Raw genomic sequence first — 15,004 nt, forward strand, 5'->3', positions numbered from 1 at the left:
TCTACCACCTCCTCATTTTCAGTGCAGCGCTCTTCATCAGAAAAGTCTAGTCCCATTACCATTGTCAGCAGTAGGTGCCTGCGGTAGCATCATAGCACATCTGGCTGTGCAGTGCCTTGGAGTATGAAAAAACCGTTACTCTTGCGAGTCTGCAATGAATGGACTGTTTGCTTGAAAAAAATATATATAGTATACTATATACATCCAGTTATGCCTTTGTTTACTATTTTAGATACTTCAGATGTAAAATTCTGAAATTTGTTGCAGTACAGCAGAATTGAAATGCCAATTTGTTTATTAGCACTAAACAAACATCTTTTTAAAGAGTTGCACGAATACAGTTATGCACAAACTAGTGCCAGTTATGCTTTTAGCATTTTTGGTGTGACATTGCTCACACGGGCTGCACTGAAGCTGTGCCAAAGACGAGGGGTGTGTGCCAGGCATTTGCAACAACGTCATTGACGATAGAGTTGTACTTGCCATTGTGCATCGACACTAGATAATGCTACCTTAGAAAGCTTATTAGACTGAAATTTATGCATAACTTAATTTGCGTGCTCTTACGTTGAAAGTGCATGAACACTAAATGGCCTCTGAGCAGGTTAAAACGAGGGTTGTGGCAGAAAGCATGCTTGCCGTCTGCAATGCAGGGACGATGACGCGCCACCCACAGCCATGGATGCAGTGGCTAGCCTGGATGCTTATGACATCAGCCAGGAGTCTTCAAACCAGGAGCTGGCGCGCGACCTTGACACTGCATTGGCTCGGGTGCATGTCTCCATCGACAGCATCGAGCGCAGCCACGCACCGGACCTGGTACAAGACCTGCCCGACGACATGACAGCGGCAGAGCGCTTTGCCCTGTCCAACCAATGCACGCTCAAGAAAGGTCCCGCTGCCAGCAGTGCCTTGAGAGAATGAATTTTCACAAATGTGCCGCTTTTATTATTTTTTTATTGGGCTTCAGCCATGCACCTCCGCAAGCGGGGGCAGCGCCTTCTCCAACGCCGCCCCCGCGCCCTGTCCCGGAGCTGTTCCGCATGTGTCCGCTGTCTGCTGCACAGCTGTGCCCAGGTGGTGAGCGAGGTTATTCCAGAACGGCATGCCCTGCAGCTGCACCCTGCAGCAGAATGGGACCGACTCAAAGGCCACGAACGCACAGCAATATCTCAATTTTGGAAGCCACAGAGTAGGCTATCAGGGAAGATCACAGGCCACGACGCTGTCTATGCACGGTGCTTTCCACCCTACGTAACATTACAAGTGTGGTTTGTAAGACTGACAAGAGAACTTTTTTATATTGTGTAATAAAGAATAAATTTTGTCTTACCATCCCAAAATGGTTGCTACAGCCCCTTATTCGATCTTGCACACTCGCATCACTCATTTCGCTACTGCAGTCACAAGTGTTGCCATCAGTTGGCACCATCAGTTGGTCCCACAGGAGGCCCACATACAGGACACGCAAGTGCCATGCAATGGATACACCCTGTCACGGGATGTGGGCATCTCCCCAGTGTGCTTTTGGGTACACAAGACTGCAGCAGACACCAGTCAACTTCTGTAGACTCTAGCCCGAAAACCATAGAAACCAGTTCATCCATAGTATTGGCCAATGAATCTATCCAATTCCAAAACAACCAGGGAGGTACTGCAAGTCAATGGGTTTACTTACACCAGTTGTTTATCCTAGAGCACAGAAAATTTACACTACTGCTTTAACAGACGCTATATAGATTAACATTTTCTTCTAACCTCTGTTACTGCGTTATATTTATCCATTGCATTGTCCGTATGGCCATGTCAATTGCTAAAAAAATAGTTTTTGCATTAACCTTGGACAAGGAACACACTGCAATATATAACTTCATGGGCACTAGTACATACATAAAGGTACAGGGCCCCGGATGCACTTGCAAATGTTATGAATGCACAACAAGGTGAATATAAGTATCAGGCGTTACAGGTGGTATGCTGCAGTGCAATGCAACCAGACTGTCAGCTAAAACACCAAACTTTTCCAGCCTCCATTGTAAAGGGCATTTTTAAACAGCAACAACGTTTTTGTGCTCACGAGGCGGATATTGTGCCAGTTCTACCTAGAGATGAACTAGGGGTGCTGTTGCAGAGCGATGTGACACGCTTTTCACACTTGCTCATTGCTAGTGAGCATTTTAAAAGCTGTTGGCATCGCTCTGCAATAGACCCTAGGAAAATCAGCTGCTCGAGGGCATTATGCACTTTACTCACATGGTGGGATATGTCAGTGTGTACTTGACCTCTGGCGCTTGGAAGCCGTTGAAGTTTGATGCAGCGCACAGCGTGTAGGCACCCATGTTCTCAAAGACGACCCAGTCGCCTGTCTGAAGCTCTGGCAGCAGGGCGTCCTCCAGCACAAGGTCCATGGAGTCGCACGTTGGTCCCCAGAGGGAGCAGAGGCGTTGAGGGCCATCGCTACTGTTCAGTGCAAAGGGCACCGGCTCAGCATGGTCAAAGACTGTGCAGTTGAAGGAGCCGTAGACACCGTCGTTGAGGTAGTACATGAGCCGATTACCAGACTCCCGCTTGGCAATCACAGTGGTGTAAAGCGTGAATGCCGACGACACGAAGAAGCGGCCCGGTTCTGCAATCACCCGCACCCCACTCTCCTCCGGGAAATGTTCTGCCAAACTGGTGTTGATAGTGTAGGCAATCTGAAATGACAATGAATGGGCACTGAGCAGTGCTGGCATGGCAATGAACACTGGCTGCATTCCAATTATGAACAGCATTGTAGAGAGTCTACGACCGCTTAAAGGGGAACTCCGGCGATTTTTCAGTATTCACAGATTTCAATTAAACTTTCAACATATGTTCTCTTCTGTATGCCGATGATATGTGCCAAATTATAGAACTGCGGGTCATTTAGTTTTTAGAAAACACACTTTAAAAATTGGTAGCCGATTCCGGAATCGCACCTGTTAACGCGGGCCATCCTGTGTATGTGACGTAACGTGCCTACTCTTTTCCAACCCCGCCTCGCCCAGCGGACGGTTGCAGCGCGTGTTTTCTTCTATGAGGCGACGACGACGCGAGCAAAGTTGTTCAGTTTTGTTAGCTGCATAGCGTGTTAGTCGTCAATGACATCGCGTCTTACAGTAAGCAAGCACAATATTGAGCAACCAGGAGATCGATGTGGCTTCACGCGCCGGCGGGCCGAAATCAAAAGGCAATGCTTCCGCACTCTGATAGTAGCTGCACTCATCGCCTAACTCGTCACTGGTAAGTTCAGATGGGCTGGCACAGCTTGATCCTGCGTCGGATGACATCGCTGGCTTGCTTTTCGCGTGATAGATGAAGCACGCGTGCTATGTTTACGCCCTGGCCAGCCATGGCAGCATGTAGCGTATTTCGCGACGTCATTGCATACCCAGCATGGACCAGTTCCCCATTTCGGTTTTGGCTCACCATTTACCGCTTATTTAAAATTATTGATGAGCCTGTCAGCAAAATGAACCAGCCTAGCTGTTACAGGACTTAATACGATACAGTCGAGTCCACTTATAACAATATTGAGGTGCCATGAAAATATCATTGTTATAACCGATTATTGTTATAAGCGGGTTATGCCGAAAATAACAAAGAAAACGTGACAAACAAGAGCATTTAATGAGGGGAACATGATAAACAAGAGCACTTAATGAGGGGGAAGTTGCTTACACTTTTCACTTTTTAGCAGGTAGAAAACTGTAAGCAGTCAGCTTCGACTGCTTACGTCGCATGCCACCGCTGCAGTCGAAGCGGTGGCACGCGAGCCTCTTCGGCGCGCACTCGCCGCGTGCGAGGCCAAGTGCGCTATCGCCTGGCCGCCGCGTGTATGCTCTCATGCCCTTTTGCGTAATAGGCGGGGTTGGGGTGGCATTGTCGCAGCGTTTTTGCATTTTTGTTGCATTCAGGGTTGGTTCCAGTGCCCATTTAATTGTTATAACCGATATTGCATCATGACAGCATTGTTATAAGCGGTTTATTTTGCCATAGAATACAATGAAAAGCTGACGGTGCCGCGGCTGTCCATTGTTATATCCGATATATTGTTAAAACCGGTATTGTTATAAGTGGACTCGACTGTATTTGAAAACGGCATTATCTCACTACGGTTGATGGAAAATGCACTGGAGTTCCCCTATAAAAGACTACATCAAGCCCTATTTGTCTGAGTAGTGGAATGCATTACTACAGTCACCCGCAAAATACAAAGAGATACCACGTGACATGCCAGCTTGTGCGCACTGCGATTGCAGTGCTCACCAAAGTTCTGCATGCAAATGAGTATAGTATTTGCGCAGGTGTGCTGCTGCTTAAAGGGGGACAGGGCAGCAACGATGGTGGTGGCTATGCGAGGCTTGCTTTTGTGCCAGCACAAGTGATAGCCGCTGCTGCGCCTGCTGGTTGTCTTCATGAACTACCGCGAGGAAAGCGCATCGTTTCTACGTGGAAGGTTCATTGCAATCATGGCGTGCAAGCAGGCGTGTCACGTATACACTCAAACCTCGTTATAACGAATTATCGGTTATAACGAAGTAAATTAAGAATAGTCTTGTCATAGCTACAGTGTTACAAATAAACGTTTATAACGAATTTTCGGATACATATAACAAAGTTATTTTCGTGGCAGATGCTACTTTGTTATAATGAGGTTTGAGTGTATTTTTGTATTTCGCGGGCATCTGTATTAAGGGGGGACGTGGGTCCTAAAATTTTTTCTTTATTTTTGAGTCAATATGAACTAAACTTCACTGTCTTGACCAGTTTTTTATGCTGATTTCAAATCTGTAATTAGTTTTTTAATAGCTGCACTAGTTCAAAAGATCTCGAGGTTTAAAAAAATAATTAGTGCCTGCTTCTTACGGGGCTTTTAGGCAATTTCGACCTACTAAAACCAATATGTAAGTGCATGGGCCCAATGCCCAGATCATGCTGTAGGGGGTGATGCTATTTTTATTCCCTTGAGAGCACTGTGAGGGTCAGAAAACAGATGAACACTCACTGGTGGTTATTTTTTCTGATTCACTCTCATTAGTATCTTTAATTAAAATTTGTAAAATGGTGCTAGAGTAATGCAAACAGCATCACCCCCCAGATCGTTTCAATAAGAGTAAAGTGATACCAAATTTGTAATTTTTACTCAGCAACAACATGGAAAAAAACCCCGTAAGGCTGAGTGTGTTGAGCAAAAATATCGAACTGAGAAAAACGCATTTGAAGTTTCAGACAACTGTAACTTTTGTGGAAGTGCAGCCACAGCACTAGTGGTTCTTCACGAGAACAGCCATACCAAATATGTGACCATGACCTGCCAATGTACTGGCAAAATCTTCTTATAAAGCCACATAGTGCACCCAGTACCAGAGTGATAAACTCCACCTTTAGCAACTCATAGGCCTGTACCAATTCCTTGCTAGCTAAAGAAATACAAAATTTGTCTATGAATGTGGCTTTGCAACAGGCAAATAAAATAAACAGAGAGATTAAGTCTAAAAGGCACGTGGGTTATTTATTAAACCGAAAATCAGTTATTATTGTCCAGCAATAGCACTTGGCTCAACAGCAGGCAAGGGCTGTACTCGGGGTCCCCTGCTGGTTTGTGTAATTTTGAAAGTCTGTGCTTGGTGTCACTACTGTATAAGTGCTTCTTTTGCAACTTCCAATGTCAGTTTTTAACCTTCTCAAGGCTGTGGAGCACAAATCAATTTCCCAAAGTGTAACACGGCGTCTCTGCAATTTCGGTGTTGCTCTGTCAGGTCGTGGTTGAAGCGACTACCGTTGCACCCTTGTCGACAGTATCTGTGGCCCTAATTTAATGCATTTCACTTCAAATGACATTAATTATCTTAGCACCACTATCACCATCAACCTTCTACGAGAAACGCTTCTCGCGCGAGTCGCACCTATGATAATGAAGCACAGGCTTTGAGCCGAACTCGGAACGAAGCACAAGCCCAAAGAACGTTTTTATCACGGATAAGTCCACGCGGATAAATTCTGTGACATTTTCCTTGCCGCCGTTCACCAACATCCAACGGCTTGAATTTCCGCTGCTTCGTTGCGCGCACTCGTTCCAAGCACTCCTCCCGTCGCCTATTTCCCGCGCACTCGGCAGTCCCGCATAGTATGCCATACGAACGCGGTTTCGAATGCCACTGAAGCATTGCCTAATGATCCGATGACTGCAGCTTGACCAAGGGGAACCGGGCAGTTCTCGTAGACTCGACGCTCCGGTAGTGACAAGTAGTTTCGGCATCGCGCCCTCGTACGCTTGGCGCGTCTTCTTTACACGAGAATCTCCGGATGTGCCAGCACAAAATAAGGTAACTTGTGTCGGCGGGCCGCACGAACGCGAGCGTAAGCAGAGGAAGATGACACTTGTAACAACACACGAGCACACGACACCGGCAACACGGCAGCCGTGAGCGCAGAACAAAAATACAAAAACAAAATGGCCGCCTCGGGTTGCGCCAGCCAATGGGAGGCGCAAGAGAAGGGGCTCGCCTTGCGCGCGTGCGCTCTGGCCAATGAGCGTTCTACAACCACCCTTTGGAAAAGCGCCGATAGCGGCCGTTCTGTTGCAGCGACGCCATTTTGAAACGCCGCAAAATGTACACAAAGAAAACAGCTTCAAAACAAGCCAAAGATGGCGGCGATCAGCCAGCTGCTGCGCCCGCGGCGCGCGCGGGAAGTTTGAACAAATTTTGCCTGTTGAGATGCATTTTGCGGCTCCCGTGGCGTCTTAAAAATAAGTTTTAACCCATTTCCCGGGCGAAATCGGCGATAATATTTTGAGGGCAGCTGCTTAGGGGTGCAAACATGCCTAAAATGCGTCTTTCTCAAAACTGATTTTCTGTCCATTTTTTACTATTCTAAGACCCGCGTCCCCCCTTAAGCAGAAAAACACTGATACAGTACTTACTAGATGAAAAGTTGAAACTGTCTAATCGGACTTTTTGCAAGCTGGTCTACAACTTCTTCCTTGGAATTTTTTGCTGAGCTTCGTTGCTTCAGAATCAGTTCATTCACCTTAGCTAATTAAGTAGAACACAAAAAAATTGCACGGCTCATACAGTGCAATAGTCGTCGTAAATCACGTCTGCATATTGCCACGTTGTCGTGACGTTGAAGAAGGTGGCAGTCCGAGTGTTCAAGATGAAACTCTTTATGTGGGCGGACTTGTGCCCGGAAAATGAACGACACTCAAAGTGCAATGACATCAGCGCAGACATTTGTCGGTCGTCGAATAAACTGATCAGCGCTATGGCGCGTCGACGTTTATACGTGTGGCATCGAAGATTCCAGGCTTATCGATGGCGACTGCATTAGTTCCGGAATAAACTACTGTTCGCGTTGCGTGCTCAAGCTTATCTCAGAACAATCCAATACAATTGGGAATGTTCGACGCTTCGGCAAGGTGCATGCAAGACAGTGGTTACACGTGCAACGGGTGTGGTCACATGAAAAACATAAAAAGAAGCGCGCGTGGCAATATTTTTACACTCTGGCTAGAGTTCGCTGGGGCACCCTGTATAGCAGTGGTAAATCTTCCAGTGATAAATATGCTTGCCAATGGAAGGGTTGAGACTCGATGACAACATGGCTTTTTCGCAATAAGGGATGCAGTGGCCCACCTGGTCGAAGAGCTTCTGGAAGCCTCGGTCTCCCGGGTAGCCGCCCCCAATATCAAGCAGAGTCATGGGAAAGCCCAGAGCAAGGCCTTGGTCAAACACCTGACGAGCACTTTCGATGGCACGTGCAAATGACTGGGGCTCGTGGCTGTTGCTCCCCACATGGAAGCTGCAAAATGACGTGCAGTCGGCTATATACTTCGTAACACAATCAAGGATTACGTCAGTTGAGACAGAGAAATACAGAAAAACCTCGGTGATTTGATCACGACTCGTACGAATTTCGGGGTGATACGAATTTTTCTGTGGTCCCGGGCAAGGCCCATTAGCCTGCAATGTATTGGAGTACAGTTGTTGCGAACCGATTTGCACCCCGTGACGTTTGATACGAACGTACGCTAGCACACAGGTATGAACAGGTGCGGCCCACGCTGTCGTAAAAGACGCGGCAGTCATGCGCGGGCGCGCGCGCAGCGCGACCATCAACGGTGCGTCGTTGCCTCCGAGATAGTGCGCACGAATATTGGAGGCCTTTAGGCGCCTTCGCGTTTAAGTTACAGATGACGTTGACGTCACGCTTTTTTTTTTTACGCGTTGACGCGTGCTCCTGCGCTCGAGGCAGCAGTGTCTTTGTACTGTGTTAACACGTGCCTGCCACGTCGATGCAAGCCATGTCCCCGCAATCAGACGTTATATGAAACAAGACTGAAACTTGGGCTGCGGGTCCGCCATGCAGTCCCATTAAAGGTGGACGAAGACCCCAAGAGACGAAGCGCGGTCTTGGCGAAGGAGCTTGGCCTCATTCTATCGTGTGCAAAGCGCTTCTTAAGTCACTTTCGCCGCAGTACTTTGGTGTCATGCAGAAAAGCAAGCGTAGCAAGATTAGGAAGGGGCTACTAGCGGTCACGAGGCACAACAAGTCTGGTTCATTAATTACACACGCGTGCGTGCACCTTATATACGAGTACAAGTACGATCGTTGTCGTTTAAAAACTTTACTGGCAATGATTCAGAGCTGTTCGTGACGTCGCTGTGGCCCTGAGAAACACTGAATCAAAACGTATGCCAACTTTCTTTTGTTGCACACTAATTTTCCATGTTTTGTGGCGATACGAACTTCGGATGATACGAATATTTTTGGTAACCCCGCGAGATTCGTATCACCGGGGTTTCACTGTAGTTCTTGCATAATTCTGTTATTAATTTCAACATTGTATGATAATTAATAGAAGAAGAAATGACGGTCAAAGTTTCATTTTTGAATTTTGCACTGCAACTCTAGCACATAAACATTGATGTGATACAAATTTAAAGTCTCTATTTTGGCCAAATTGGTTGCATGAAATTCTTTGAATTTAGTTTAACCTGTGCTACGTTAAAAAGCCCCTAAACCACCCAGAGGTTGGAATTGAGTTTTGTTGCAGTTGTACATGATTCGATTTCTGTATCTGTGTATATTTTGCGCATTTTAACAATAAACCATCAGTTGGCAGTCGGCGCTAGCCCTGTGTTCTTTCTTGTCCGAGTCTTCTTCGCGCTGTTTTTAACCATGGATTCTTACGAACTGGCTCGCATTCACTCGCATCTACAGCAAATGCATGGCTGCGAGAATTTTTTTAATTAATGCTACAAATGTGGAGTTACACACATTTGAGGCAGACAGGTTCTTGCTCAACCAATCGACAGCATCTGCTTCAGCTGACATCTTAATCACAATAGTGACGTCACAACCAGTGCTGGTGACACCGGAAGGCCCAGAGAAGAGCACAGAATTTTCTTTTTTTTTTTTGGCGCTGCGCCTAGTGCTCCCGAATTCAGCATTGCTCAATGTGCGTGCTTACTTGAAACGTTAAAACAATATCAGAGGTGGCTTGGGGCCCTTAGCAGATGCAGTAAGCAAATTTTACCCATGAACTATTATGTAGGCCATCCATTATGCAGACTCCATCCAAAGCTGTGATGTGGCAGCGTATCATGCGATGGTCAGAGTTCAATCCTACCAGTTGCAAAACTTCGTTCTGAAATCCGGACATGCCCAAGGACAAATTTTCAGGGGATAGCAAACTGACGTGCCATCTGGGAGCGATGACAGAAAACACAGCATCGCCACGATCACTGCAGTCTTTGCTGTCATTTTGCGACTTGCTGTGGCAAGAATTATGAAAAGTACACGCAAGAAAGGTTAAAAATCTCTACGGATGCAGTATCATCTGCAAAAATATATGCTGCAAAACAAACACGCTGCTCGCTTCATCAATCTGGCATCGCTTGCGGGCTTGTTCAATGCAACACACAGCAATGCCATTCATTAGCCTGTTTTTTCCACCTATAGGAGGTGCCACTATCAGTAGGTCATTGGTGTGTCCGGATTTTGATACATGCAGCCTATGGGGAGTTAAGAAACATATGATCAAAGGGCATTGTGTGCGGTTACATGTGCCCAATTCACAGTCTTGTACCAAAAGAAGGACATGATACTGCAGCGCGAAAAGAAACACTAAGAGGGAAGACCCCTCTAGAGAAGCTGCACAGGCCCACCTGACGCCCACCACAGAAAGGCCGAGTTTGCGGGCCACAGACAGGAGATGTGGTGCGTCGTCCAGTTCGCAGCCAAACTTGAGGCCCAGCTTGCAGACCGAACCGGAGTCGTCGACGCGCAGGCGCAGAACCAAACGTGCCACTGGGTACAGCTCGCGCACCTTGTACAGCTCCAGCTCATTGTCAAAGGTCATGAGGTCAACACCAACAGCCGCAGCATGCTTGATGAACGAGCGGGTCTTGCACGGGTTGGCATAGATGATGCGATTGCTTGCCACTCCCACTGCTCGAATGGTATCAATTTCGGCCTTGCTGGCACAATCAAAGCCCAACCCCAGGCCCGCCAGGAGTTCCAGCACGGCTGGATCTCCATTGCACTTGACAGCTGCAAAAATGGTTCATTCAATAACGTAGCATAGTCATTATGTAGATCCCTAATTAAAAGGGCACGGCACAAACCTATATTTTGTTCGCGCTATCACTTGGCAACACAAACAAGAGTTTCTTAACAGTACTGGCCATCATGGGAATGCCGGTATCTGGATGTGCAAGAATGTTTCAGCTTGGCCTCAAATAATGGTAACAGCAGTGCAGGTAAAGCTTCTTGTAACAAAATCTTTGTAAACATCTTGTTCACTAGTTCTACATATTGCATTATCTACTCACTGAAACAGCACACACAAGAGAATAAAAACAAACTGCTGTGCAGCAAGCGTAGACCTCTGTCCTTATAAGCCAACTCCAGCAATTTTCAAGGTCAATGAATCTCAATTGAATTTGCTCTGTACACTTCTTTGTACATTTCTGTCATTGATTGAAAATTACAGGCTCGCAAAATGTGCAGATCGACGACAAATTAATTTCATTGATTGCATCAAGCCACACACCTGGCTTCCCACAATTATTGGCCACATTGTGTGTTTGACAATATGATATCAGTGTCAGGTGTAAGGTGCCGCTACAGCTTATGCTGTCTACAAGGCAACGATCGTGTGGTTGGCCAGTGGATCGTGCGTTTTATGGAATGCCGATTGTTGCACTGGTGAAGATTATCCTGTTTTGTTTACTTAGGTATGTCTGAGGAGTCGTAATTATGTCTTAGAAAGCACAGGTGTCGGCTAGCGCTAGCGTTAAGTTCAGGCATAGCATGTTAAAATAAGTGCAGCGCGCTAACACATCATGCACTGCTCAGGATTGCTACGAAGTTTGTTTGAATCATGCATTTTGTTGATCTTTTTCCCCCTTTGGCGTTTCCCCCTATTTTTTAGAAGTACTGTCAAGCATTAACATTACTGCTCTGAAGGAGCTGTTATTAAAAGAGAATCGCATTGGTGTCAGCAGCCAGCATGCTAGCTCCCGGCTATGGCAATAGTGACATAAGCGAGAGCACCAAGGGCGCACCGCGACACGGCTTGCAGGCTTGCAATGTAACATACATTGCCGTGTCGCGGTGCACCCTGGGGAGGGGGGGGGGCAGTAACATACAGGCCCCTCCAGTGACACGGGTCTACCACCGACACTAGTGAACAACACATTGCAGGTAAGTGTAGCCATCGATTATTGTTATGTTCTACCTTGACCAAAAGGAAACGTTCTGCCTGGCGTTGCATAAGTGATGCTATTTTGTCAATGTCAGTGGCTGGCCCGTGTCACTGGGGGACCAGTAACCTATGCCATGCCGCTTTGCGATTCTATTTTGCCAAAGCCAAGATGATCTGTGCCACACCATCCGTCGTAGCACCTCTTTTCAATTTATCACTACACCACAAACAGCAAATAATGTCCCCTGTGCTTCCCTTGGCTTCAGTCGGGTGTGCCTAACGAAAAACGAGCCCGTCAAACAATTCCCCTTCTTTCGATGCTTACAGGCGGTACATTGTGTATCACAGGAGATTATGTGCTCACGATCAGTTGCAACACTTGAATTTCTCAGTTAGAAATGCTCTTTCTCCTAATTACAGCACATCAAAACAGCTTGAGAGATGTAATTTATATAAATGTTCAGTCAGCACTGTGATCTTCGACAGAATTTTTCTAGTAGAAAACGGCACAATGCAGCGATGACAACAAAGACCAAGCGCTGGTCGTGTTTATGTTTTGCGTACATATTTGTGCAGCAAAAATAAACGAACCCGTTGGTTTCTTCACTGGTCCTGTTATGATCATGTACCAACAAGCTCAAGTTCATATGCTTTTATAATTTTTGTAACAAGTTGCGCCCTTTCAATTCCTGCAGCAGTGAGGAAAACCTCGCTCACCGTAGAAGGGCTCGACGCGCGGGATCTTCAGCTTCCAGACTTTCACCTTGTACAGAATGTCACCCACGTCAACGACGAAGAATGGCTGATCATTGTCCTGAAATCATAGGTACCACCACAACGTTATCTCGAGCAGCAAAAGAAGAAAAAAGCTTTCGCATGGAGGCTGCAACATGGGCATTTTTACGCGTCGCAAACGAGCGCCTGTTTCACACAAAATGGGTCGCCTCCCGTTTCAAGTGTTCGCAGCTGTAGCGAACGTGGCAAATTGCCAGCACCTACAGCAGCAGTCCGCTCATTGCATGTGCGCCACTGTCCGCGCTATCTCTCTCCGATTGTCTCTACGGACGGACTGCAATTTCGGGAACGGGGTAAGCGCGACCTTTACCCTGTACGCGATTTGAGATTTTGTCCTCTAGAAACCTTGTGATCGGCACTCGAGCGTTGTCGCTACAGCAGTTGCGTTGGCTAGCCAAGCCACTCGGCCTCACTTCCCCGTGCGAGAGACGCACTTTTCTCCGCTATGGCCGCACAAGCACACCGCAGGCGCTGCTACACAGCAAGCAGCAGTGGTCGACGTACCGGGTTTGATGTGATGGAACGAACCATGCTGACGGATCCCACCATGGGGTCCACAACCTCGCACGTCTTCATGGCCTCAGCTCTCGTCCCAAGGCGGTCCGCTCCCGCTAATGCGGATCTTGGGCAGGCGGACCCGTGCGGTCAGGCCCCCCTGAAACACACACGAACACAACGTCGTCCGCGGTCGATAGTGTACACTGGCGTCTTTATCGCAGCGGCTCGGCCCGACATTTTCTTTTTGGTATTCTCCACACCCTGCACCGGCGCCAGATTCTCTCGACACAACGGGCAAACACACGAATTCCTAGAAAGCCGTCGTCGAGACTCAACTGCCTCAACCGCGCGGTGCCCTACCTTGGGAGAAGCGTCCCAGCCGCCGGAGATGGTTAGGGACGGAATGGTTGGATTTGGGGTGGCAACAACGATGAAATACCTTGCGCGCGATAAGACTCAGGACGGGCAACGGAAAGGTTGGAAGGGGCGCAGAAATGGCGAGGCGGCCTCTTTTATACTATCGCAGCGAGGAGGACTTTGTCACGTGATTGTGCGTCAAAGGATCGCTGGTGGTGGGCGGGACCAGCCGGACGGCGCGGGTTTTTGAGTGCTCGCGCGTGGTTTTATCGATCACAAGAGCGCGCACGTGCACGTCAGCCACCAGCGTGCAGAGATAAGGGCAACCGCAGTCACTGCCGATTCACATGGCAGTCGGCGCGCGTCGGCGTTTTACGGGGTCCAGAGGCAGAGGCCGGTCCGAGCGGAAGTGGACTATTGCAACCGCGGGTACAACCGCGCGCACGCGCCTACTGGGAAGGCGTCCTTCGCTGTCCCTTTTTAAACACGCCGCCGCAACTGCGCACTGTCGTATCAACAGCGGTTAAACGCACTGGTCGTGAGCCGCCGCTGCGCTATTTGCTGTATCATCTTTAAAAAAAGTTGTTGTTTTTTCCGAAGATATGACAGATACATACTGTGTCTGTCACCGCCTTTCGCAACTGTCCACTTTTCGAACTACCATTAGGTGCGATGCTTTCTGAATTTGGCACAACATTACTAGCTGGCACCAGCGCTATGCTTCAACATGCTGCACCGTATTAGCCAGATGCCTGCTCTGGATTGATACAACGGCCAGGCGGACCTTAACGATGGCTTGCGAAAGCGCACGGCAATCCAGCGACACGTATTTCGAGAAAACATGCACACGAAGCTGAAAAGACGTAAAATCTTGAAGCGATGCAGCTGTTTTCCGACGGACTTGGCTGTAATGATGGATCACTGCTACGCAACTTAGCGTCGAAGCTTGGGCTTGTTGGTGAAACATAGGGAATACAGCGCAAAAGAAGACGGGTACAAGGAAGGCGACGCACACACAGCGCTGACTTACAAGAGTTTTTTCCACGGAATGGAAAGGATGAACACACACACACACACACACACACACACACACACACACACACACACACAATATATATATATATATATATATATATATATATATATATATATATATATATATATATATATATATATATATATATATATATATATATATATATATATATATGCCACTGGCATGCGCCCCAACCAGGAAAAATGACAAATAAATTTTTTTCTGATGTTGTGCGCACTGCATAGTACAAGCAACACTGCGCACAATGGTGTGTCATTCATGGCCTGTTTAGATATGAAATCTCACGAGATGAAAGTGCTATTGAAGGAGAACGGACGCACATACTATCGAGCTTTCTGATAAAACCTGCCTCAATGATTTCACGTGTCAGCTGTGAATTAATTGTGCTTAGCCAACGCCTCACTTTATTCAAAGAAGGGCGCACAGCCGCAATCACGGCAATGGATGCCCAAAAACTTATTTGGCATTTTTCTTGGTTGTGGCGCATGTCAGTGGTATATGTATATTTGTTCATCCTTTCCATTCTGTGAATAAGCTGTTGTAAGTCAGCGCTGTGTGTG

At 47.3% G+C, this 15,004-nt stretch overlaps 2 protein-coding genes across 3 annotated transcripts in view; one reads left to right on the top strand and one right to left on the bottom strand.

Annotated features, from left to right (window-relative positions):
• The window catches only part of LOC119406856 (SLIT-ROBO Rho GTPase-activating protein 1), a 45,121-nt gene extending 43,995 nt beyond the window's left edge, over nt 1–1,126 (top strand). Inside the window, exon 16 of one of the 2 annotated variants that reach the window (XM_037673607.2) lies at nt 654–912. Coding sequence is in view for 1 of the 2 variants with exons in the window: in XM_037673606.2 (XP_037529534.1) it covers nt 654–924 (271 nt within the window). In the remaining variant the exon portion in view is untranslated. Of the gene's footprint in view, nt 1–653 lie in introns of both variants that reach the window. The other variant, XM_037673606.2, reaches the window with a different exon arrangement.
• On the bottom strand, nt 938–13,566 carry LOC119406857 (ornithine decarboxylase). The gene is made up of 7 exons (XM_037673608.2): nt 13,391–13,566; nt 13,037–13,187; nt 12,455–12,551; nt 10,197–10,581; nt 7,662–7,827; nt 2,254–2,696; nt 938–1,123 (listed from the first exon to the last, which is right to left on the bottom strand). The coding sequence occupies exons 2-7, from the start codon at nt 13,106–13,108 to the stop codon at nt 967–969; spliced, it is 1,320 nt and encodes a 439-aa protein (XP_037529536.1). The 5' UTR covers nt 13,109–13,187; nt 13,391–13,566; the 3' UTR covers nt 938–966.
• Nucleotides 13,567–15,004: the final 1,438 nt, after the last annotated feature.

Source organism: Rhipicephalus sanguineus, chromosome 10 (assembly GCF_013339695.2).
Source record: "Rhipicephalus sanguineus isolate Rsan-2018 chromosome 10, BIME_Rsan_1.4, whole genome shotgun sequence".
In the NCBI taxonomy this organism is placed as follows: Eukaryota; Metazoa; Arthropoda; class Arachnida; order Ixodida; family Ixodidae; genus Rhipicephalus; species Rhipicephalus sanguineus.

What these genes read in the sequence shown, in the direction of transcription:
- LOC119406857 (XM_037673608.2), bottom strand. Translation starts at nt 13,108, where the DNA reads ATGAAGACGTGCGAGGTTGTGGACCCCATGGTGGGATCCGTCAGCATG. An exon ending in TCCAGAAGCTCTTCGACCAG is followed by an intron (nt 2,697 to 7,661) that starts GTGGGCCACTGC and finishes TTGTCATTTCAG; the next exon opens with ATTGCCTACACTATCAACAC. An exon ending in ACACTGACATATCCCACCAT is followed by an intron (nt 1,124 to 2,253) that starts GTGAGTAAAGTG and finishes ATTCTGCTGCAG; the next exon opens with GGTGCAGCTGCAGGGCATGC.